General features: G+C 33.4%; 1 protein-coding gene across 1 annotated transcript in view; it reads left to right on the top strand.

Annotated features, from left to right (window-relative positions):
- PolE1 (DNA polymerase epsilon catalytic subunit 1) overlaps positions 1-27,182 on the top strand; it is a 323,060-nt gene that overhangs the window by 226,902 nt on the left and 68,976 nt on the right. The window contains exons 20-21 of the mRNA XM_072529917.1: positions 7,844-8,078; positions 12,011-12,279. Coding sequence (XP_072386018.1) covers positions 7,844-8,078; positions 12,011-12,279 — 504 coding nt within the window. The remainder of the gene's footprint in view (positions 1-7,843; positions 8,079-12,010; positions 12,280-27,182) is intronic.

The following is a 27,182-nucleotide window of genomic DNA, read 5'->3' as shown; positions in this document are numbered from 1 at the left end:
CAATATTTTGCCTATTCCTTGTCCCCTTCAGAATGATGGCTTCGGTTTTCTCTGTCGCAAGTTTCAGTCCGTGCTGCGTCATCCATTTCTTTACGACGACGCCTGCGTTTCTAACCCGGTATTTGAGATCTGGCTCATCCCGAGCCACTACCAGTACAGCGAGGTCATCCGCGAATGCGAAGGGGGTTGTACCCTCTCCGTATTCACAGTGCATAACCCCGTCATATGCCAGATTCCATAGCGTCGGGCCCAAGACAGATCCCTGGGGTACCCCGGCCGTCACGTCCACGATCGTACCCTTTTCCACCATAATCCTTCTCTCGGACAGATACTCCGCCACCACATTCATCAGGTAACCAGGACATTCTCTCTCCTCCATTGCCTTCATTACCTCGTTCCACTGCAACGTATTGAATGCATTCTTAACATCAAACAACAGCAGAGCCGCCCAGCGATGTTCATCCCCTCTGTTGCGCAATGCTTCGAGTACACTCATGATTGCATCAATCGTGCTTTTCCCTTTACAAAAACCAAATTGCCTCCTTGATAAACCACCTGACCTCTCAATCATGTCGTCTATGCGTACTCGCAGCATCCTTTCATACAGCTTACTGATGCATGGAAGCAGACAGATGGGGCGATACTTTTCCCTAGCTTTGGGAAGCAGTATTAACCTCGATGTCCTCCAAGGCTCAGGAAAAGTTTGTGCTTCCAGCAGTGCATTCATATGTTCCAGAAGCCACGCAGGTTCCACCCGTCCTAGACCCTTCACCGCCTCGGGTGGTATCTGATCTAGTCCTGGGGACCTACGAGTCTTCAGTGAACCCAATGCCTCGATAAGTTCATCCATGGTAAAGGGTACAGCTCGCTCAGCTCCTTCATGCCTCCATACACCATGACATCTACGGTCCGGAAAGAGCTCTCTTGTTACCTCAAGCTTCTTATCCATAGGCATTTCGTAAGGAGAATACGCATGGAACTTCTTCATGACGATCTTGTACCCCTGACCCCAGATGTCCTCATCCAGCTGTTCACACAACTCTTACCAGTGCCTTCTTTTTTTCTGTACGGATTTTCCTGTACAGCTCCCTCTTCCTTGCGCGGTACTCTTCCTCGATCTCCTCGATGATCTCAGGGTTGATTCCTGCTCTACCTCTTGCTCTTGTTAACCTTCTTCTCATCGCTATACACACATTTCTTAGTGCCTCGATGTCCGCATTCCACCAATATGGCATCCTGTTGACATCTTGGCGACCAATCTTGCTTCCCTCCATCGCTTCTTTACTGACTCTCTCCAGGCTTTCCACTGTCGGTAATTGACCCTCATTATGCTCACTCTCCATTTAATTAGTTCCTCGTATACTTTCCAGTCATTCCCATCGCCGCATCTGCCCATCGACGTCCCGGATGCACGGACCGTGTTAGTGGTCCCCTTTCCAGTTATCGAGAACTCAATGTATTGATGTTCAGTTCCAGTGTAGTCTGGCAAAACCTTCCAACCTATTGCTTTCGCCGCTATTTCTTGTGTCGCCATGGTCACGTCGATGTACGTACCTGTACCATATTGTTTGATCAGAAATAATAAAAACCTATCCGGAGAAAACTAGCGCTATAAACAAACTTGTGGCACCGAAAAATGTGAATCAGTTCCGTACCATTAAACACGTTTCTGAAAAAGTGAGTAAAATTGTAATACACCAATAAACAGGAAGATATTTTTAATGAACTTAAATCAAAACACATCAGCACCAGTGACTCGATGTTTCAATAACGTTTTACTTGCAAACAGATGCATCAAACTGTGGGCTTGGGCTTGCGCTAACGCAGATGTAGTATGACTGTCAAGATAAAGTGATCGCACATGCTAGTCGAACTATCACACCGACTGAGACAAGATACTCCACATCTTAAATAGAAAGTCTGTCCATCGTATACGGAATAAACAAATGAGGCCATACGTAGAAGATTACAGATTTAAAGTCATCTCAGACCACCAGTCTTTGAAATGGCTGAAAAACCTCAAAAATTTCTCAGGTCGATTAGCCAGATGGAGTTTATAACTATACTGCCCTGAAAGAATCCCGTATCTCCACTGTAGAGAGTTTTGAGAAAAACGCGATTAAAGATTTTTGTTTAATCCCTTAACTTTTTTCAAAAAAAAAAAAATTGCAAAATTACCATATGGACATTAGTTATGTGACATACGGGCTAACAAAGCAAAGAATTATGTCAAGTTTACTTAGCTAAAACCACGTATTATCCAAATTTGTCTTAAGCTTGGGTTTAACTATGTAATTATTATAAAATTTATATAACTGCCTCGAAAGGCAAAACATTTAAATAGTTTAATAATATTTTTTATGAACATTTGTTGAATAAAACATAAGTATTTAGGAAAACCTTTATTTAAAAATACAAAATGAAAATTATTATTACCTAATCGGAAGTTGGCAATTCTTCCCAAAATTGAACGCGGTTCGCCGGTATAATTTGACCTAAGTTTTTTAATATTTGCTCTTTTCTCTTCTTAGCAATCCCAGAAGGTTTCGTCACAGATGTTGGGTCCTTTATCCCAGATATTAACACTATAGCCTGCAAAAAGTCCATCTCTATGAACTTCTCGCTAATGTCAATCTTAACGTGTAAAATCTTGCTCTCTCTCTTCACAATTACTTTAACAATTTGTGATAGGTAAATACGTGACTCTGTTTTCTTTTTTGACTGTGATGATAAGTCTTTACAGATAAGAAAATCGGAAACCCCCATTTCTTTCACCACCACACGATTCAAATTACACGTTTTAACGGCCTCGGCGAAATAATGATAATCATAAACTTTATTCCTTTTCTTTAACGATAGTTCCACGTGGTGGGCCTCCCTCCTTATCATTGTGCGCTGAACCCTATCAAGCCTATATGGGCTCAAATAACAAACCAGTTATTTGAGCAAAACTCAAGTTTTCTCAAGTGGCAAGAGAAAACTTGAGTTTTAAAATGGAGGAGGTGAAAAGCTTGTTAGCTACTGCCATAAAAAATGTCACACCTGACTCTTGGAAAATTATATAGGATACACTATAAAAAAAGAAGATAGAATGTGGGACTTAGACACAAGAGTACAACACAAGAGGATATTTAGGTTGAACCATTAATTATCAATGTAAATAGTAGTGATCGCGATAGCTCTTCATCATTCGGCGAGTCGTCTTCATACGATGATTAATATTTTGACTTACTGTGGAGGTCGAACTACTATCAATGTTACTTTCGTATGTAAGCAAGTTTATATATATATACATATATATATATATATATATATATATATATATATATAATATATATATATATATATAATATATATATATATATAGTATATATATATATATAATATATATATAATATATATATATATATATATATATATATATATATATATATATATATATATATATATATATATATATTTCTAAAGTATTCAACTAGTGAATTCAGAGGTTTAATCGGTCATTCAGGTTGGCAAATAAAAAAAGAAGTCAACTACTTCATAAGTTTATCGAAGACCTTTCGCTTTATATTTCTAAAGCTTCATCAGTTCTCTAAAATATAACAAATGACATAGAGTTTATAAGAAATACAGATGTTTATAGTTCATAACTTACAACTCAATATGTAGTATATTATCGATGTTATCATATATCTACTGTACACTTTACTCATTATTTAAAACTAACTTAACCAAAAAAGAAAAAACAAAAAACAAAAAAACAACACACAAACTTTGCCGAAAATAAAGTTCATATTCGTAGATATGAATATTTAAAAAATTTTAAACGAACATTTGGCTTCATTTAGATGGTTCTCCGCTGAAGACCAACAAAGTTCTGATTTATTGCAATCTAGCAAACAACTTGACGCGATACCGAAAATTTTTTTATTTAAGGGCCACGTGTCACCAAATTCCAAGGTTTGAGACAATTATGAACTTCTACAGGGGACATTGCATAATTAGTTGGACGGGTGGAATTTGTATGGCGGAAATATTTTGATATATTATTTTTAATTTATGTTTTAATGAAACTTGGAAATAGGGGATGATTTTGTTATTATTTTGAATGGAAAATACGCCAACTTTTAACTGAAGAATAATTGGTATCATTTATTTCGTAAGATGAGAGAGTGGTAAACCTGGCTCAAATTGTCGATGTCGGTTCTTTTGTTTATTGCCGATGAGTTCTTGAGGATCTCACACATTTCAATAAAGGAGCGTTTCTGATGGTTGTTTTGTTTCGCCAGTATTTTGGTATTTGTGAAATCAATGTGATGTTTAGTGGAAATGGCGTGTTGTGCAAGGGCACAAGAGGGTTTGGAAAGTCTGATGTCACTTTTGTGTGAAGTTATACGCCCTAGAAGAGATCGACTAGTCTGGCCAATGTAGCAGGAGTTACATTCTGAACAGGGTATCTGATAGACAACATTAGTGTGCTCTAACGAGCTTAGTGGAGTTTTAGACTTGGAACTCTATGTCATTTGTTATATTTTAGAGAACCGATGAAGCTTTAGAAATATAAAGCGAAACGTCTTCGATAAACTTATGAAGTAGTTGACTTCTTTTTTTATTTGCCAACCTGAATGACCGATTAAACCTCTGAATTCACTAGTTGAATACTTTAGAAATATAAATTGACGGTCGTAGTTTTTACAATATATATATATATATATATATATATATATATATATATATATATATATATATCCTTATCTTTTGCCGTACTGGTAAATAACACAATAATTTTTGGTTATATAAGTCTTTACTTTTTTCATGTAAATTTTCACAATACAAGAACGTTAATACAAAAAACAGGTATAACAAAACAAAACGTGTATTATAAAAAAAATGTAGCTTTTAATTTCCAATGTCTTCTTGAGTCCTTTTCAGCTGGCTTCGCTGTTTGGCCTGGAACAGAAGAGGAAATTAGCAGATTTTTTAACTAGGTATGGAGCGCTTGCGGAACTATATTTTTTTCACAGAGCTTTATCAAATCTTTTTTCTTTGCATCCCAAATCGGAAGCTGTTTACAATATAATTGAGGAATAGGCAATTTTTCATTATTATCCTCTTAACCTCTTCTGTTAGAAGCACGATGTACAAAACTAACGTTAATATTTTCATATTCGTCGTGACTTTCATATTCTTGTACTGTAGAATGTTAGGAAGCTATTTCTCATACTTAAAACACTTTACTTTTAACCAGTTGACCGTTAGCCCTTTTTGATCCTCTTTCTTATTAACAATAGTAAATTGTGCAAGCTTTTTTTAAATCTAAAAATTCGTTATAATTTTCATGAATATTATAGGAAGATTTATTCCCATTGTTGTCCATTCTGACCATTTTAAAGACATTTTCATATTCGTGAACACTAAAAATCTCCACTTTTTTTTTGCACTTTCAATAGCGCTATGCATGGAATCTACTTAAGATAATGAATTGGTTTGGTCCAACATTGAATCTGGTCTAAAAATAACAGAATACCTCATTTGGTGGAGCAGATTTAAAAATTGTAAAATTATGGAGGTTCAGCTTTGTAAGGTAATACAATAGACTTACTAGCGATGATGGAATTTGTAAAGCGCTTTGCATATTACATATAAATAATTTAAATTTTTTGTTATTTTTCGCTAAGAATTTTTTTCTTTCATTGCGGCCTCTTTTCTGTCTAAATGACTCCCATAATAATTAAGCTCCATCTCTTCTTTTTCTTGTTGGGATGCTTTTGTGTATTCGTTACAGGTCAAACATTGGTCTTTATTAGGTTTGAAAGATGATATATTAAATTCCTTGCAAAAGATTTGCCTATAAGTAATCTGACTTAAGCTTGGCAAATTGTCCTCTTTACACTTTTCCACGAACAGTTCGTGCATTTTTTTAATATTGAGATTGCAATCCAAATAAAGTCTTTAAAGTAACAGGAAAGCTTTCAATGTGTTATTTTGCTCTTATTCTCGTTTCCTCTGAGGTTTTATTGCCAGGAATCTTACGGTCCCTTCTGAATATTCCACTATATTCGCCGCTTACATTCTTATCACGCAAAACACTGGAATAAAACTGACCAAACCTATGCAATATACCCAAATAAATAATTAATTTTTTACAAGATTGGACAAGTCAATCTGCGTAAGTCAGTCGGTAGGTTAATTCGTAGTCAAGTGAAATACATTAAGTCACTTAGTGTGTTTTGCCTGAATCATATATAGTTTTTGAGATTTAGTGAGAAACATAATAATAGTAAAAATAACCGTTTTGGTTATTGTGTGACTTAGTGAGTTTAATCAGTCTAAAGAGTAAAAAAAATACAATAAAATGGACTTCCCTAATTATGTCAATTAGTATATTTAAGATATAAGTAATTCCAATGAAAAGAAACCTTTCATTGAAATAACAGCAGGGTAAATCTGCCTTTTCGATGACTAATTTTTGCAACAAACAAAAAATGTTATTAAGGATAGAAAGTTTCTTTGTCTCGTATATTTTATACAAAATTATGGAATTTGATAGTAGTTTTTGAGGTGTTTTTTTTTGTGATAAGAAGTATTTTCACTTCAAAAGTTAAATAAGTCTCATATCATATCATATTAAGATCAATTTTTAAAATTCACTGCAACAGTGTGAACGATACGCTACTGAATACTACACTAAAGATTCAATGAGCAATGAGCTCTCTCTATCGAATGGCAACGTTGATCTTCTATTCGTTTCTACTGGTCATAGAACACGACGTTGTCATGTATGACTTTAACAAAGAATATTATCGTACTTTGGATATTTTCTATATATAAATATAATATTACGCATATACATTTTATTAGATACCGTAACAGATACAAAACGATCATTAATCTATGATAATTTTGCTGCATGTCAAGGATTAAATTATAAATTGCTAGAATATCTATCATCACAAACTGACAACCATGTCATCGCCTTAATTACATCCACATTTCTGAGAAGCTACTGTCTAGAATTCTGAAATAATAGTATAGGTATGAAATTATTATAGGTTTACTAAAAATAGTTAAATATTACTATTGGCTAACATTACATATGTATTAACGCTTTAGATAAGATGTAACTAAAAAAAACAAGTGCAGCTTTAATTTTATTTTTTAGGCCTGTGGACAACCCCTTAACAAATGCATCCCTGGTTGAGTCTCTCACTGAGAGGTCCTTCCATTCTTTGGAAACACTATGTCCAACATTCACTTAAGTTTCGTCCAAATAAACGACGGTTTATTTATCCTTCAGAACGAAATTTTTTTATCTCACGCAAATACTGATGCCTCCATTTTAGAATATCGGGCCGTTCACTCATGCTTGCCTTTACTCCTCCTTTGCAAAAAACAAAGTTCATTTCATGGAGTATTATCCACATCGTTGTGCGTGACATGTTTTCTAAATCTTTGTCTTTTTTAACCAGTGCAAAAACTTTGTTCAATGTCGGCGGTAAATTTTTAAAGAAAAAACTATGCAGGATGGCACGTAGTCGCGTATGAACTATTGCATCGGAAGTGAACTTTCTGCTGTTCACTCTACTTTTGGTACGTTTTCTTGTTTTTATTTTATGGGCCTTAGTCCTCCATCCGCAGCTTCTTCGCGGATTTTAGAAATAGTACTAAAACTTACTCCCGTCATAGCACGTACGTCCCGTCTGGTCGGAGCCGACTTAGGTTTCAACGTTTGGCTCGCTACTTGGGTTGTATAAAGGAGTCAAATAACAACAGTGTTAAAGATTTATTAGTCAAACGTAAAGCCAGAAAATATGAGTTTCATTTTGTGTGTTTTATATTTTAGGTTAGAAAAAAATCCCGATGCAAATTTACTTCCACCAGGAGAGTTAACATTTGAAATAAAAATAGAAACTGATATGGCTCAGGTATATAAAGTATTACAAAAAACCTTACAATCCTATAAAGATGAAAAGAAAGGTCCTACTTTGTTAGCAATTCAGTCGGCAATGGAAATAGGTGAACTACAGCACAACATATCTAATCTTATGGATTTCCCACAAGTTCAAATTCATGTTCAGGTAGAATGTTTATATTAATCGCAATGCTCATACAAAATAATAATATAATAAATCCTAAAAAGAAACATTTTTAACCCTCCATTAGTCGCACGGTTTACGATTGTAGACCACTCTCCTTTAAGTGGTCACCAATTGCAGAAAACTGTGTATACGCCCCCACCCTGCTTAGTAGCTGTCACTAATACTTCCAACTGACTCTTCAGTATGCTAAACACCACCGATCTGTTTGCATTATTTTTTTTAGAATAGAATAGAATGGAAATATGCTTTATTGTCACAGAAAATTGTACAATTTTATGGACAAAGCTTACAAAAGTCAGAAAAATAACAATAACAATTTAAAATTTAATAAAATTAAATAAATCGTCAATATCACAAAATAAAAGATGATAAAATACACAATCCATTGTAAAATTTAAATAAATTGCAAATTGCGTAATAAAACCTTACGAACTAATAAGTTTTTCTGCATGTTACACTGAAATATATATATATATATATATATATATATATATATATATATATATATATATATATATACTTTGCTTACTTGTACATAAACGTACTGTAGTTTCTTAGTTATTCGTTCAGAAACTCTTCCACTGAATAATATGGTCTTTCAGATAGATAGGCTTTTGTCATTTTACGGAACTCAAGGAAAGAAGTTGCAAAGGAATATGGTTGTATAATTTTTCTGCCGAATATATTTACCACTATTCAAAGAACACTGGTCTAAAACCGTAGATTACAGTTTTTAGTTTACCTGATAATTTAAGTTTTTATCTGTGGAAGTAATATTTCTTTTTTTATTTTGACATAATAAATTTATTTATTGCATGTAATAATATAGTTGAAAAAAGTGGTGTATTTTGAGATAATATATAAAATTATGGGTATAAGTACATGAGAGTTGGTGGGTGGGTTTGCATGTTTGAAAGAGGGTATGCGTGTATGGTGTATGTGGGGGAGAGTTTGCGTGTGTATGTATGTGTGTTTAGTTATTAGTTGATTTTCGTTTTACATTTCAGACGAACAGATAATATGTCTGCCCCTGATCCCAAAAGATGTAGAGTTCAAAGTAGTACAAAAATAGAAGTTTGGGGGAGAGATAGTATGAAAAGTTGTCGAGTCAAGTCCTGTGGATGAAGAAGATAAAGTAGAAGAGAATATTGTAGAGAAAAGCGACCACGAAATAGACTCTGAACAAGAGGTTTCGTCACAAGAAGATAAAAATATGTCAGACCTGGACACTTTATTACACCGAAGACAATTGCAATAAAAATTATTATTTGAATAAAGTTAAAACGACCAAGTGGTAAAAAACAATAGGGAATTAACAAACACGTATCCGTTATGATAATATTATAAAGCACTTTCCTGGTCCCAAAGGTGATTCACGAAATGCGATTTCAGTCATTGACTATTTAAATCTTTTCGTAAGTAACATAATTATTGAAATGATAACTACTTTGACGAATACATATGTTGAAATTAAAAATAGGTTTCAAAGGGATAGAGATGCAAGATTAACGGATGATAGGGAAATTCGTACATTTATTGGAATTTTGTTCTTGATTGGGACATTGAAGAAAAAATGTTCAAAAAATCTGAAACAATTCAAAAGGTAGTGGTATTGAAACGTGCTATCTTGCGATGAGCGAAAGACGGTTTAGATTTTTAATAATGTGTCTCAGATTTGATATCAGAACGAGAAGTGAAAGAAAGGAAGTAGATAAACTAGCACCAATAAGGGAAGTCTTTGAAATATTTGTAGCTAATTTTCAAAAAAAAAAAAATCAGTTCAAGTAAATTCTTGACTATAGACAAGAACAACTAATAACTTTTATTGGTCGCTGCAGTTTTAAACAATATGTACCTAGTAAGCCTACCAGATATGGAATCAAGATGTTCGTATTAGTGGATGCAAACACCTTGTACACATTTAATTTCGAAACCTACATTGGAACAGAACCCGAGGGACCATGCAAGCTGAGTAATTCTTCTAAAGATATAGTTCTGAGGTTAGTGCACTCTGTAGAAGGAACAAAATGCAACATAACTAGGACAATTGGTTGACCAGTGCGCCACTAGTTCTTATCTAAAAAAATAGAGAAGAACGAACTTCACTTTTTGGTTTTCAGAAAAATTTTACCATGGTTTCCTATTTTGTCCTAAAAAATAAGCCTGTTCTATTAATTTTTTCTACGCACAATGATAATACGATTGACCCTAGACACTAGGCTGAGACATCAATGAGAACAGATTCGGTATAAGAGTCAGTAAATTATACATGTCGAAGCCGCGTTACGATACGGTAGGTCTCATAAAAAAAAATAATTTTTTTTAAATAAAACACTCGAAGTTTTGTAGAATAATAAAATTGGTCTTTAAAAAAGAAGTATGTTGGCCTGAGGGCCGATATTTTTTAATATTATGGCAGTCAACATGTTAAGAAACATCTAGGTCTCTACAGGGACTAATTCAATTGTTTTGGCATTTTTCAAACACAATTAAAATCAAAATACACAACAATAATTAGTTTTTAAAGCTATATTTAATATTATTTATAAATACAGTTTAATAAAGTTATATATTGCGAATCAAATTTGGTAAACAGATCAAAACAAACATAAACAGAATTCTTACTATAAGATTATAAGTATTGACAACACTTAGGTACCAAGACAACCTAGAAAATGATTTGAAGCCTATCGGAATTAGAGCATGGAGAAGAGTTGCCAGAGACAGGGGCGAATGGAGGATTGTTCTGAAGAAGGCTTTGGCTCATAAAGAGCCACTTATATAGGTCACACCTCCCAAAAAGTTTCTAGCCGCTTGACTCTTCACAAGAGTGACATTAGGTTACACCCTGATAGATGTTCTCTAGCCACACATGCTAACACAACAGGGCACTCTTTCGATTTTCCAAATGTAAAAATCCTATCCTCGGAGAGCAATTATTTAAAAAGATTGTTTCTCGAGATGGCTTTCATTTTTCAAGAAAAAGAAACTATTAACAAAAAGACAGATACCAATAATTTAAGCAACTTATATTCATTATTGTTAACTTTGGATAAACACGAATCTACTAATACAGATAATTCATCATCAACAATATAAGTTTCATTATATATGAGATATACAATACCTGTCCTACTTCTTCTAAAATAAGTCTTTACCTTTTCTGTTTCAAGAAGTTCAGCGTCTATCAGGTATACTATTACCTTTACATTGTTATCATTAAGATCTAACGTTCTATCGTTTTAAGTTGGCAGTAACGAATTCACAACCAATTCTTTTGTTTCTGATAAGAATGTTTATAACCTAAATTTTATTTTATGACATGTTCTGTAATTATTTTAACATAATTTTATTTAAGTGTTCATGTATATGTGTTTTAAAGTGTTTTAAATATGTATTTGTTAAAGAACGTTTTTTTTTAAACAATTTTGGATAGTTTTCGCCATCATTTGTAGGGGTCAAATGAGTTGCTCATTTCATTTGATAAACATCACGACAACTAACCTCAATTAGTGTAAGATGCAAAATAATTCTTTTTTCTGTATTTTGTACTAATTTTGTTTATTGTAGCACCCTGATGATGCAAATAAAGATTTGCGAAAGCTTGGTTTACTAAAAAGAGTATTTCTTTGTCCTATCTTCCGCTGCACACCCAAATATTTGAGTTTTGTATTCTATTTGATCAGCGTTGATGACAAGCGTTTATCGCTTTTTCAGTATATATATATATATATATATATATATATATATATATATATATATATATATATATATATATATATATATTATATCATGAATAGTGTTTAGTGTTTATGATTATACCATCTGATAGTAATTATTTTCATTGATTTAACGTTTCAAAATCTAGTTTCTTTGAGATTTTAGGAGTATTAAAATTTTATTTGTTCCAGGATATAGAAGATCTTTATAATGTTATCGATTGGCAAAAAGTAGGTGCTAGAGCGATAATCAGACATTATTTAAACAGTGAAAAGGTTTTGGAATTGATGACTGAACAGAGTAGATATTTTCAATTACCTCTAGGGAATATGCCGTCTGATCCAGCCATATTTGGGTCTGATTTATTCTTTTCTAGACAGCTTATGAAACATAATCACGTACTTTGGTTTTCTACCACTGATAAACCAGATCTTGGGGGAAGCCAAGAAAATGATGCAAGGTAAATGATAGGTTCTACATATTAAAGATCTGCACATACAGATCGTACATAAAACATCTTGTTACTCCCTATTTTTAATGTATCTTTTTGGTTACTTAACGGTTAATAATAATTGTGGCAAATAATTATTTGGAATTTAGGTATCTTGTGTGCTGTTTACTCGCACATTCAATATATTTGGGACTCCCAGAGTGCCCATTTGTTTTTTACGAACCATTACCATAATCTTATGACGGTAGAGTTTTTTAAAGGCTAATGTGGACTTTTTGTCCTCTTGACCCTCTGTGATTGTTACGAGATATATTGCTGCCGTAATATATCTCGTAGTCACACCCCACTCTTTGGAAGTTTTTTCTTGCACCCAAATTTTGTTTTAAAATTATATCGAGTTTATTTGACAGCAATCATTCTTGACCTGCTGGTTTTTTATGTTGTTTTGTGGTTTGTTCCATTTTAATCTCTGAATTATTCCAGTATTGTTGGAGCTGGCCCAATCCTTATCACAACATAACGTCCTTAATGTTGTAATAGTTCGTCACTTATTTGTGGTTGATCAGTTCTTTTATCTTCTGTACTTTACATATTGTTTACGGTTGTTAGATCTAATTTTTTTGGGCATTTACTGTCTTGTTCTATTTACTATTTTTAACGTTTCGAATTGCTCGTTACCAATAAAAACAGATATCTTAAACACTTCTAAAGCAGTAGTTTTTAAGAAAATTCATATTAGGAGGAGTAAAGAAAAAAATCTCAAGGTAAATGGAGAAGGAATACCGTCTTCCTACTTCTGTTTATTAATTATTATTATTGCCAAAAGTGTGTAAAATTTTTGCTAGCTGTTTAATTCTTAGAGATGTTTATCATCATCATAGTCATTAACAGTCATAACATAGTCTTAGCAAATGTGTTGTGATTCATCATTAAGCTTCAGCAGCTCGGATAGTCTGATTAATGATACTTCTCCACTAGTCGCGGTCATCTGTTACATGTATTGCCTTAGTATAGAGGAGAACGGGACAAAAAGGATCACCAAACACTTTTTTACTTGCAATGAAAACACCCCATAACCTAGTTTTGAAGCATGTTTTATTATAATGCTTAACAAAAAATGCAAATAAAGTAAAACATTTAAAAAAAACTACAACTTAAAAAATCCTGCAATCTTTAAAGTCCTGTATACACCAGTATGCGGGGCAAATGGGAGCACGAGTTAGTATTTGCAAAATTCGCATAGAAACATCTTTATCTTCTTCCACGCCAGCAGATGCGTCATGTGCCCATTTGTTGCATTGCTGACACTTCACCCAGCCCTCTTTCTTCTTGCTCCGACTATAAGGTTAATTGCAATAGATACATTCCAAATCTGAATCTTCACTACTGTCACTGTTATCCTTCGCTGGCTGTTTTTTCTTTGTCACAAGCTTCAAAATTTGAACCTTCTTCTGCAATTCTTTGCGTGGTTTTGGTTTTGTTATCTTGCCGCTAGTTTGGTGCCAGGTTGAGGAGAATAATTATCAGATCTGCCCGTTGAAATTGCAGACAATTGCTAATTTGGAGTGGCAGGTCTAGGAGAGCGAATTATTTCAGATTGGTGCAATTCTGACGTGGGCAAATCTTCCGAGATGCAAGTTTGGGAAGAAGAATCAAATATTGTTGAAGGTAGTAAGTCAATCTCGTCAAATATATCTCTGTTATACTGAAATATGCCACTTGAAATCCTTTAGTGCCTTTTTCAACAGTTGCTACTGTTTAAAACTTTACAGCATAATTCTACCGTTTCGTGTATGGATATTTTTTCTCCAGGACGGGAAGTAAGGTAATAATCACATTCTCGTGAATACAGCTTTCAAAAAGGCAAAGATCTAACGGCTGCATTCGATGACTGCAGTGTGGAGGCAATGTTAACAAGTTTAACGCATTAGTTTATGCATTTTAAATAGTTATTCTTCAGTTTTAGTACGAAATCTTACATTTTTATTCTTTTTTAGAACTATTTTAATTGAGAAGCACGTGTGCATCTCGTGGTCACAAATAACTTTTTGATTTATAGAACTATGTGATGCACATTTGCTTCTCGTATAAGACAAGAATGATCATGTCGTAACTTGATTATTTTATACGTTATATTCGCTAGACGAATACACTACGTGTTACTTGTTAATTAGTTGTCGGTGGGCGAGGTAGTAGAGTGTGTCTTATCAGTTTACAATATGTCATATGAAAACGAGAAGAAGCGTTTGCAAAAGGTGGTGGAATTTTTTTTTCAGGCCAAGAAAGAAATAAGTAGTTCTTCGTCAAATAAAGGTTTTCCGGAAAGCAAAAGACCAAAAATGCAAAGTAACTTACAAAATTTACCTTTAACATCACAAAACTCAAGAACACTAGACGATACCATTGAAAATGTTATTTCCCAATATCGAGTGCCAAATAAAGAAAGTTATTCAGAAGTCGATGACATTGCGATTGATCATAACACCCCCATGTTACGGAAGAATGTAGATGGTCAGAACTTGAAAAATATTACATTCCGTGTTCAAGACTTGGGTATCAAAGCTGAGTTTTGAGATGTATGATAAAAAACCTCTCGACTATTTTCGAATATTTGTGAATGACGATATTATTGAGTGGATTGTGCAAGAAACCAATCGATATGCTCATCAGAAGTTGATTATAGGTGGTCACGTTCCAAAAGCTAGAAGAATTCATAAGTGGGTAGATACAAATACCGAATTCTTGTTTGGAAGGGATTGCAAATATTGCCAAAGTTGTATTCGTATTGGTCAAAAAATCCATTATACGAAAACAAAGTAGAGTGTTTTATGTCGCGTAATCGTTTGAATTATTACTTGCCAATTTACACTTTAGTATCAATGAAAATCGTGACAAAGAACTTCGACTGGATAAACTATCACTCCTATTGGAAAAGCTGATATCAAATTTTCAAAAAAGTGGTAGTGCCAGGGGAAGAACTCTGCATTGATGAAACTGTAGTTCCGTTTATGGGCCGACTGTCATTTAGGCATTATATCAAAAACGAGACATAAGTTCGGGGTGAAGATATACAACTCTGTTTGGATGGAGATTATATTATTACTTTATTGTGATAATGATAAAACTGAAAATATGTCAGTTCCGGATAGTGCTGTGTTTCGTTTAGCTAATAACTTATTAGGTGTTGGACGTGCCATATACTCAGATAATTTTTATAGTAGCGTTACGTTACAAAAATACGAATTTGGTGGGAACTTTGAGGCAAATCAGAAAATTTAATCTGAAAGAAGTGACAGGTGCAAAATTAAAGAAAGAGAAGATTATTGGGATGGAGAGTAACACAGGTGTAGTAGTAACTAAGTGAAAAAATAAACACGAAGTGCTTATGCCGAGTACAAACCTTACTCCTGAAATGGTAGACGTCCATCAAAGGGGAGGAATTTAAGTAGACGTCAATCAAAGAAAGGATTTATAGATATATCCGACCAACTAAAGTCTTACTCTACAACATTACGAAAATTAGCGAGATGGTATTTACCAAAAAGTAACCAACAGTAACATGTCCATCACACCTTTCAAGGAAGAGTTGGTTTGTCAACTGGTAGACTAATTAATCCAGAGCAACAGATGCTATATGTTCGTGAAGGTCACCATATAAAGGACAAGCAAAGTTCGGCCAGAAGATGTGTCATTTGTTATGCAAAAAATTTAGCAGATGATAAAAAATTTGCATAGACTAGTACTCCCTTTTCTCGTTTCAGGTGCATTCATGTAATCTATAGTTATTTGTACCCACATATTATATTTTTTCATTTATTTCTTAACTAGAAACATATATTGCTAATTTGCTAATTGCTAATAAAAGACATTAACTGATCTTTTGCATTAAAAAACAGTTGTTTACGTTATATATAAATAAAATTAAGTTTTAAGCTATATAATAATATACTATTTTATTGCTACACACTAGTATCCTAAAAATGCAGGCTAAATATATAAAAGAGTTTGTCAGAGAAAATGTGTTGCATGTAAATGAATGGGAATTGTGAAGCAACGATGCTTCTCGTGGCTTCAGAAGTTCAGTGTTTGAGATGCACACTTGCTTCTCGTAGCGTTTAACGTGTTAAAAGAGTTATGTTTTCTCTAGCTTTCAAGACAGCTTCCAGCTGTCTGTGACTAATATGGCCGTCCAAGATTAGCAGAACTTTTATTCCCGAACTCAATATTCCCGAGTAGGTTTTGCGAATTTGATAAAATGATCGAGATATATGAGAAAATGGTCTTTGTCCGTCCAACCACTTATTTGTGTAGCCTACAACACCAGCAAGTGCTCCTTTCATTAGAAGAGGTGACATTATTTTACGAGGGGATAGAAAAAACGGCGGAATATAATTTCCTGAAGCTGATACTGCGCATCCCACTCTTATATTGGAACCTCTTTCAGCACTTACAATTCGATCGACTTGTTTCTGACCTTTCTTAGCTAATATGTTACTGTACTTTACTGACTCCCGATTCGTCAAAATTATATATTTATATTATCAGCTGTAAATCTGAATTTGTCCATGACTTCATTTAAAAATCATACAAACGGTTAACTTGTATGGACACTATTGCTGTCCTGTATGCACCGGTCTCCCCTACTGTTTGTTGAGAAGCTTTTTCGTAATGTTTGCCCATCGCTGTGGAGATCTGCCGCGTTGGTGTTGACTTCCTTGAATTTCCTTGAATCACCAACCGCTCCATTTTGTGATCACTTTGATGGATATGACCAAAGAACTTTAAATTCCTAGAATAAAGAATACTAGAGAGACGCTTGGGTTTAACTTCATCTAGAACCGAGAAATTCGTGCGGCCTGCAGTCCATGGAATTCGAAGCAGTCGTCTCCATGTCCACATTTCGAAAGCGTTTATGCGTCGTCTATCTGATTCTTTGACGAGTCTCTTCTTTTTTTCAGAGCAGAGTAATGTGAAGATCACGTCATACTCATTTAGTTCAGCCATTGCTGCAACTCTTGCTAGTTGTATGTGTCTTCGAATTTCGAATAGAGGAGACTATCTCGCATCCCGCAATAGTTCTGGTTTCAGGAAACTGTTGTTAGCGATCAATAACCATGATTTTGTTTTTGTTGTAGTTAACCACGAGTCCAAACTTAGCACTTTCTACCTTGAGTTTTTTTTAATAAGTTAGTAATTTCTTCTGGAGTAGAGGTTAGAAGTGTAGTGTCGTCCGCGAAACGCAAGTTAGATATCTTGACATTGCCTAGGTTTACTCTTCTCTCCCAATCATCCAAAACTCTGCGCATTATTAAATCTGAATATATGTTAAATAATCTATGGTATAATTTCACTATTTGAGAGAGTGAGTCATCGTTTAAAGGCCCAGAAATGCGGAAAGCTGTTTGGAAATCCAGTGACGTAAACTTACTTTTATTTTAACGTTAATTATATTTTTTTTTTCAAATATTAATGTTCGAAATAGGCCACAATATATTTATTTACAAGTTTTTACTAACGTTTCGATCTCTATATCCAAAGTCCGCTTTCAAAGATATAAATGATAGTTATATTTATTTTATTTGTTTATTATTATATATTTTTATAATCTTATATTGTTTATTTTTTTTTTCTATCTTTAAAAACGGAATAGAGATCGAAACGTCAATGTATTAAACATGTAAATAGATATATTGTGGCTTATGTCCAACCTTCTCCCTAAAAATACAGAATGCCACAAACAAGCAGCTATAGAAAAATAAATATATCTGTCATTTGTATGTTTGAAAACGGTCTCTTTATAAAGATCGAAACGTCTGTAAATTAAAAACATTTGAATAAATATATTGTGGCTTATTCCCAACATCATTTCTAAAAATACAGAACGACAAGCGAAAAGCCATAGAAAATAAATAGTACTATCATTTGTATAATTGAAAACGGTCTCTGGATATAGAGATAGAAACGTCAATAAATAAACATATGAATAAATATTTTGTGGCTCATTCCCTACATTCCCCTAAAAATACAGAATGCCACAAACAAAAAGCTATAAAAAAGAAGTAATTTTGCAGAAAGTTTACTGATACCAACCGGCTGTCGCGGAAGTTACGCTAAAACGTCTTCTGACGTGACCCGTCCTTTAAAGAGTTACACAATGAAATTTTTTTAAAACAAATTTTAAGACAGTTTCCACACCACCCCAGAGGTATGTCTTGGGGCGCGATACTTTTTTTAAATGGGTGTTCGCCAAGAGCCATATTGTCTTATTAAATAAAATGAACAAAACACTTAAACAGTATAAAACAAAACAAAATAAAATCCTATAAAACAAAATAAAATTCTATAAAAACAAAATAAAAATAATGTTTGATGTGTTTAAACACAAACACTATACACACTTACTATGTTCTTCTCGTTTTTTTTTTGTTTTTGGTTTTTTTATGCTGATGTTCTTATTAAACTATTAGAAAATATTATTCGCTGTCTAAACCTGAAGATGCAGTGCTGCTATCGCTGTCATTATCTTCACCACCTGGTGTAATTATAATTGGCTCTAGTAAAACTTTTATATAAGTGTCAAGTTCCCACATACGATGTTCTTCTTTAATTATGTGGCCTATACATTTAGCCCATTTCTCTGGAGTTACATGGAGGATTACTTGAATCAAAAGTTTCTTAATTTCGTTTAATTTGAACGTTTTGTTATTGCGTGCTACTTCTCCTTTCACTTGCTCCCAGATAAGTTCAATGGGATTAAGTTCGCAATGATAAGGTGGTAGACGCAGAACTTTGACACCATAATCTTTTGCAGTTTCATCTACAGCATATTTAAGATATTCAATTTTCCTTAACCGTGCAATGTCAAGGAGCTAAATTTTGAGCATTGATTCTTCGTATGCAATCCCCTTTTCTGTAAGCCATTGTTGAATCCTCCCTTTCAATTTCTTTAATAATCACCTGTTTTTTCGACTCAAATTGAAGAAAACCATCATCAAGAAACCCTGTATCACTTCCTATATGGGTGACGATTAAACGCCGTCCCTTTCCTGATGGAGCTTTTAATCCTGTATATCAGCCTTCTATAAATGCTTCGCGTTTACTTTTGACATTTAAATCTTGCCAAACTTTTCCAACTGTATGACCTTTTCCAACCTTGGTTAATCCAGGTTTCATCCAAATAATATATTTTGCATCCAGTGCTGCGAATTTTTCGTATTTCTTCTAAATATTTTCTTCTCCACAGAATAATTTCATTTTTTTCTAATAGCATACTTTTTCTGTTGCGTTTTACGTATCGAAAGTTCATTTCGTGCATGGTCCTGATTAAGACCCTACGAGATATCTTGGGTAAAGAGTCATCATTTTCGAGCTCTTGAGAAATTTTTTTCAGTGTTGGAATTTCACTCCGAAAATAAAATGAATGAATTTTTCGACGTATAATATTCCTTGTCTCGTCATCCAAAACAATGCTTTTCCTACCTCTAGTTTTACCTTTTTCTTGCTTTTTATTTTCCGATGTATTTTTAAGTACACGATAAATACAGCTAACGGATACTTTTGTTAAACTGCTACAAATGTCGACCGCTTGGCTAACGTTTAATGCCATTTTTCTGCCGACAATTCCTTCATAAACGTTTCGTATCATTACCTTCTCTTCGGACGTTAACATTTTCCGTGTCTTTTGCGGCTTTTCATTCTTGGAATCAACATCAGAATTTTGCTGTCTTCTCTTGGAACAACTCGGTTTTTCGTCCATTGTATTTCAATAATCTGGATATATACTATATATACAATAATTTCAAAGAATATAACTAAATATTTACTATAAAACGACAAACTATAACACTCTTATTATCAATAACACGTTTTATCAATACTACAATACAGTATTGATAAAACAGTATTGACAACAATAAGTTTACAAACTTATCACATAAAATATACTCACAAAAACACATGCACTATTTACCCATAGAAACACCAATGTTTTCTTCGTTCATTTCTTCGGCAAAAAATAATAAAAACTAGTTTTACTGCATGTCTGGATCCGAATTGTAAAACCGAGTTCCCTCGCTAATTCCAACATTGCCAAACGATTGAAAAATAATGTTTTAAAAAAATCGATTTTTATTTTATAAATTTAAATACGTAACGAAACGGAACATATAAATAAAATTTATTTTATTACAATTTTGTGCTTAATTTTTACTATTGAAAAAATCATGTTTTTTGGTATTTTTATGACGGTAATAATCGCTGCGTGGAAGAATACAGGTTTTGTATGACCATAATTACTACTTGTGAACAAGATTTGGCTACACTGTACGACAACTCCTGGTCAGTTTTTCTATAGAGAAGCACAAATAAATATACTACTTTATATATTCTGTAATTTCTTATGAGGAAACGCAAATTGCAATCGAGAAAACAGGTAGTTTTCGAGGGCCGCTGTGTACATTTAAATTTGAGGATATTCCGCGTTTAAACTATGATATCACTCTTCTGAATTGAGGGTTTCTACTTTAGCTAAGGTTAGAACGACAAGTCACACTGTGCCGCCTAGGAAAGAAATTTGAACTACCAAAATCTGACATTTCAATCATATTTTATTCTTGAAACGATACGGTTGATTTATTGGTAAATCATTCTTCATATTGATGATTCAAATATCCTTACTCGGTAAGTTTACTACTTCATCAGTAATTAATTGTTTCATAAAATTACTAAAAATATAGGTTACTGGAATTGTAAGGTGAGATTTACATACATTTACACTTATTAAAAATGAAATAAAATTAAGTAACCCTAAATAAAATTAATTAAAATTAAATAAAATAACTAAATTAAATAAGATAGGTCCTAGCGCCACCTAGAAAAGAAATCTGAACTACCACTTAGCATTTCAATAGTATTTTGTTCTTGAAACGAGAAGTTTAATTAATAATATTAATTACATATTAATATAATATTAATAATATTGATTACTGTAATTTTAAAGAAAGATTTAATAAACAAAATAATTTAAACCTTTATGTTAGTTTAGATTTAAACTCCTAGCGCCACCTTGGAAAGAAAACAATTCTGAACTACCAACTGACATTTCAACCTATGAGTCAATCATATTTTTTTTTTGAAACGATAGGTTGGTTAATTGATGATTTAAATATCTTTTACTTGGAAATTTTACTACTTGATCAAGATCTTTATTAAGCAAAATATCTTTAGAGCGTTTTGTGGTGTGGTTAGAATAGTTACTTGGATCGTGGCGTATAATACATAATTGGAAAGAACAGTGGGTAGCGAATATATTAACAGAAAAAACACACATTGGAGCGTGTGTTGCATTAAATGAAAGCGGAGGATATAACGAATATATTTAAATAAAAAAACAAAATACTACCAAAAAGACACTACACAGTATCTTCATTATTAATAAACGTATAGCGACATACAAGATATCATAGGGCACTATGGATGAAAATATATCAACTATTAGACAAATTTTGATTTATTGACTTGATGAATCCTAACATGCGACGTAGCAAATAAAAGCGGAGGATATAACAAATATATTAAGATATATATTAAGATAAAAAAAAATAAACAAGGCAACTATCTAAAAGTGCACTACACAGCATATTCGTTATTATGAACGTATAGCGACATACGAGATATCACATGACACTGTGGCTGATAATAGACACACCGTATGGTAAATTTGCTTTATTAACCTTAAGAAGGCCTCTGACTTAGTACAAAATAAACAACTAGCCGAATCCTAGCATGACACATCAAATCAAACAACGTTAGACGTATAGTACATATAATGTATATAGCGTGGCATATATACAGTGATGAGTGCCTTAAGAACCGGCAAAATAACGCAAAAGATAGAAAACATAATACGTTGTGAAATAAAAAGAGATGAAAGTAGTAGAGGTGGGAAATTATCAATAGAAACCTCTAATTTACATTACATTACATTAGGACTATCGATAGTTTCCTACCTTTAGACGTTAGCTAATCAGCTAGTTGACTTCAGTCATAATATTACAAGTATGACGTCGAACATTAACATTTTTTAAATTTCGCATAAAGTAAAAACTGATTGAAGGCAATAAAGCAAATGTAAGTAAACAGTTTAATTAGTAGTAATTTGATTATTAATTCTGTGTTGACGAATACAGAATAACTATGATAATTCTGTATTGAGAAGAGTGTATGCGACGTCTCAAATTACAGTTTATTATTGACCAATACTTTAATTTTGGATAAAAACATACTCGTACTTAAACTGTTTTTAATTACATTACGTGATAAGTATTACTATGACTGAATTCAACCAGCTCATAAGCTAACGTCTAAAGGTGGGAAACTTTCGATAGATCTAATGTAATGTAAAGTAAATTATAGGTTTATATCGATAATTTCTCACCTCTACTACTTGCATCTCTTTTTATTTCACAACGTATTATGTTTTCTATCTTCTGCGTTATTTTGCCTGTTCTTAAGGCACTCATCCCTATATATATATATATATATATATATATATATATATATATATATATATATATATATATAGCAGGCGGCCCCTGCTTCAGAGACCTCCCGCCCACACCGCTCAGGCCACGTCAGTTCAGACCACGTCAGCGCATATCGTTCCCGCGCATACAGCAAGTATAAAAATTCCCCGAACTCGAAACGAACCGTATCACTCTTGATAATGGCTCCAAAATGGGTGCCGAAACGTCGAGTAATAAATTCTCAACGCGGTTCTTCCCGAGAACTAAGTAATTTTCATATATATATTTCATATATATATATATATATATATATATATATATATATATATATATATATATATATATATATATATATATATTGTTTTGGTATTCCAAATTGAAGAGAAAAAGAATATTAAATGTACGATGAAATCAATATTTCAGAGTAAAAATACTCCGAACTGCCTGGAATTAACCAATTAATCTTAGTCATAAATAATCTTTTGTATAAATATAACAAGTGGATAGTGCGGGTACAATGAATAGAAGTTAACGACACATTAACATATATATATATATATATATATATATATATATATATATATATATATATATATATAGGGTGATCCTTAAGTAATTGTACAAAAAGAAACCATAGATTCTACTCTTTAAAATATTACGATTTAAGCCAAATTGCTTATAAAAATGTTGATATTAAGAAAGATACAGAGTGTTAAACTAGAAATTTAAAATTTTATTTTTCGTTTGTGAACATTTATGTATAAAAATTTACAACTGAGTACTATTGACTATGAGAAATTATAATTTGATGAATACTTTGATGTAGCTGATAGAGGTCGCATATTCATATGCACATATTCCACATATGTGGCATAAATTTGCATTTAACTTTTTTGTCTTTATGCTACCGGTATTTGTGATAAAAAATATTAAAGATACATTATTTTACCACAAAAATACTTGTATATAGGTATACTTGTCAATAACTTCAAAACCCAACAGTTTTCAAGATAATGGCATTTTACAAATCCCCGAAACAGAGGGTTCATTACTCGCCATTTAGGATCAGGTTATACCAACCAAAAATTACCTGAAATATATCGTCAAAGACCCTCAGATCCAAAATGACAAATGCCGATATGGATGTCAAGCTCAAGAAACCATCCAACACCTTACCGGGGGCTGCCAGGCATTTGCTGCAACTGAATATAAGGAACGGCACGACTCAGTAGAAAAGATCCTTCATCAAGAGATAGCCATCAAACTGGGACTTCTCCAAACATACCATCTCCCATATTATCAATACGTTCCTGAAAGTATACTTGAGAATGATAACTACAAGCTATACTGGGACCGCACTGTGCTCACAGACCAATCAGTGGCACATAATGGACCAGATCTCATACTAGTTAATAAACTAAAGAGACAAACAACACTAATTGATGTGGCGATACCCAACAACAATAATCTTCGTGTTAAACAAAACGAAAAGATCGCTAAGTAGAGGGATCGAAAAATTCAAATACGAAGACAGTGGAGAATGGAAAGTACCCAGACCAAAAATACCTATTATTCTCTCTACTACTGTAGTCATTCCGAAGAACCTAGAAAACATAAGAAAGCTAGGTTTGAATGAACATCTCTACAAGACCATGCAGAAAGCTGTACTTCTCTCAACGTCCAGAGATACTCCAGCATACCAAGTCACCTAGGGCTCGATAACACGGAAAGAGTCCCACCAAACCTCAATCCTTTTGATACCGCAGGTATCTGGGATGAGTGAATTTTCCCCTTAGAGGGAGTGAGCCGTATGGCTAAATCTGGATTAATATAATATAATAAGTATAATATTTTTGCAGCAATCCATAAACTAATAGTACTTATATGGCAGAATGAACGGGTACCAGAAGAGTGGCTGAAGGGAATAATATGTCCATTGCATAAAAAGGGGGATCAACTGGAGTGTAAGAACTATAGAGGCATTACTCTGTTAGCATCTGCGTATAAGATCTTCGGCAATGTATTATCTGAAAGACTTAAACATTTTACAAAGGATATTGTTGGTCAATATCAATGCGGATTTACTGCTGGAAAGTCAACTACACATCAAATTCAAGCACATAGGCAGATTCTAGAAAAGTCACTAGAATATAACATAGAAACACACCATCTCTTCGTTGACTTCAAAGCAGCCTATGACAGTGTGAAAAGAACTGCATTATATAATGCAATGATAGACTTTGGGATCCCACCTAAGTTAGTTAAGTTGACCCACCTAACAATGCAAAACGTAAGCTCATGCGTTAGAATTGAAGGAGAAAACTCTACGTTCTTTGACATTAATAATGGTCTAAGACAGGGGGACGCGTTGGCGTGTCTGCTCTTTAATATTGCCTTGGAAAAGGCAATCAGACAATTAAATATTAGAATGAATGGAACTATTTTTAATAGATCGACGCAAATTCTCGCATTCGCTGACGATATAGTTATAGTGGGCAGAAGTATGAGAGACATGGTGCAGTGTTTTACAAGGTTTGCGGACGCAGCAAGTGAATTAGGACTTGTGGTAAACGAGGAAAAAACCAAATATATGTTGGTTTCTAAAAACCCTCGAAATATCCAAGAAATAATTCAAATTAACAACCATACGTTTGAGCAAGTCAAAGAATTTACATATCTTGGATCGCTAGTAAACGCAACAAACACGACAAGCGACGAAATAAAAAGACGCATAGCAATAGCAAACAGAACTGTTCACGGCCTCCGGAGACATTTAAAAAATAAAAATATAAAACGTGCACTAAAGCTTAATATATACAGGACCTTAATAAGACCAGTTTTGATATATGGGGCTGAAACGTGGATCTTATCTCAAAATGATAAAAGACTTCTTGGTATTTTTGAGAGAAAAATTCTTAAAAAGATTTTTGGGGCCGTAAATGAAAATGGGCTATGGCGTCGAAGATACAACTTTGAACTGTATCAGTTATACACCGATCCAGATATTGTGAAATTCGTTAAAGTGCAGAGACTTAGATGGGCTGGACACATTGCTAGGATGTCAGATCACGAATACACGAAGAGATTAACATTTTCACAACCAGAGGGCACAAGAAGCAGAGGACGACCACGAATGAGATGGATTGATGATGTGGAAGAAGACCTACAGATTCTAGGGGTTAGAAGATAGAGGGAAGTTGCCAGGAATCGACAGGAGTGGCGACTTCTTTGTGAGCAGGCCAAGATCCACAACGGATTGTCGAGCCACTTATGATGATGATGATGATAAGTATAATATAATAAGTACTCTTTTGGGTTTTTTTTATGAATTAAATAATTATATTAATATCTCACCACATGACTAAGGAATATGACTACCAACGTTAAGGAAAGTTGGTATTTAAGTATGTTCTCAGTGCTCTCTCTCTCTATAATGTGGTGGTGTACCATTTTGCATAAACCACATATTTCTACTTAAGTTTGATGACAGTTCGTCAAACAAATTAGGTACTTAGGTACAAGGTAATTCGCATGTCTGTAAAAAATAATTACCAATGGTTCCAAACCATACGTCTATTTAAAATTCAGGTTGCCTTTCTCTCTTAATATGAGGATATGAGAAATGATTTTTCTTTAAATTAAAAAGACCGTGGTGTGTAAATGTAGCTTCGTTCGTAAAAATATTCTATCGACGAAAGAGTGGTCAATATTTTACCTGTTTCGGATATCATTTGCAAATCTACATGTTAAAATAGGTAAATCTGCTGACAATAGATTTTGCACAAGTTTAAAATGGGAGGGATGAAAATGCTTACGCATCGTCAACAGGAACCATTATTTCATCTTCCTGATCAGGCGTAATGATTTTCGGTCGGCCTAAGTTGTAACGTTTAGGACGAAATGAACCACTTTCTCCTAAATTCCGAAAGAGATGTTTAAAGGTTTGGTGATTAGGTTGTAGCCTGTTTGGGTATCTTTTTAAATATTCTCATATCTATATTAGATAAATTATTATGTCTCGGCATTTTCTGCTTTTCTTTAATAAACCAAAATAAACTAGATATTACAAAATTACTGATTAATCGAAACAAGACTTATTTTTAGTTATCAAAAGCATTCGCAATATTCATGTTAAAATTTCCCGTAATGCATTGGGATTGCCTATTGGCATCAAAACTGCCTTCACAAAAGGTGGTAGGTACAGTAGCTAGCACTGTAGACTAACGCGGAGCTTCATACCATATTTTCTATATTTTTAAATAATATTTTTAACATTTAATAAAGTAATTTTATTATTTATTTATTTTAAATAAATTATATTATATTAAAATAATTCAATATTATGTTTCTAGTAGAGCCACCTGCTAATGTATCAACAAAATATAAGCA

This window comes from Diabrotica undecimpunctata, chromosome 4, assembly GCF_040954645.1.
Source record: "Diabrotica undecimpunctata isolate CICGRU chromosome 4, icDiaUnde3, whole genome shotgun sequence".
Taxonomy (NCBI): domain Eukaryota; kingdom Metazoa; phylum Arthropoda; class Insecta; order Coleoptera; family Chrysomelidae; genus Diabrotica; species Diabrotica undecimpunctata.
The sequence above is the reverse complement of the archived record's forward strand: the minus strand, read 5'-3'. Positions and strand labels throughout refer to the sequence as shown.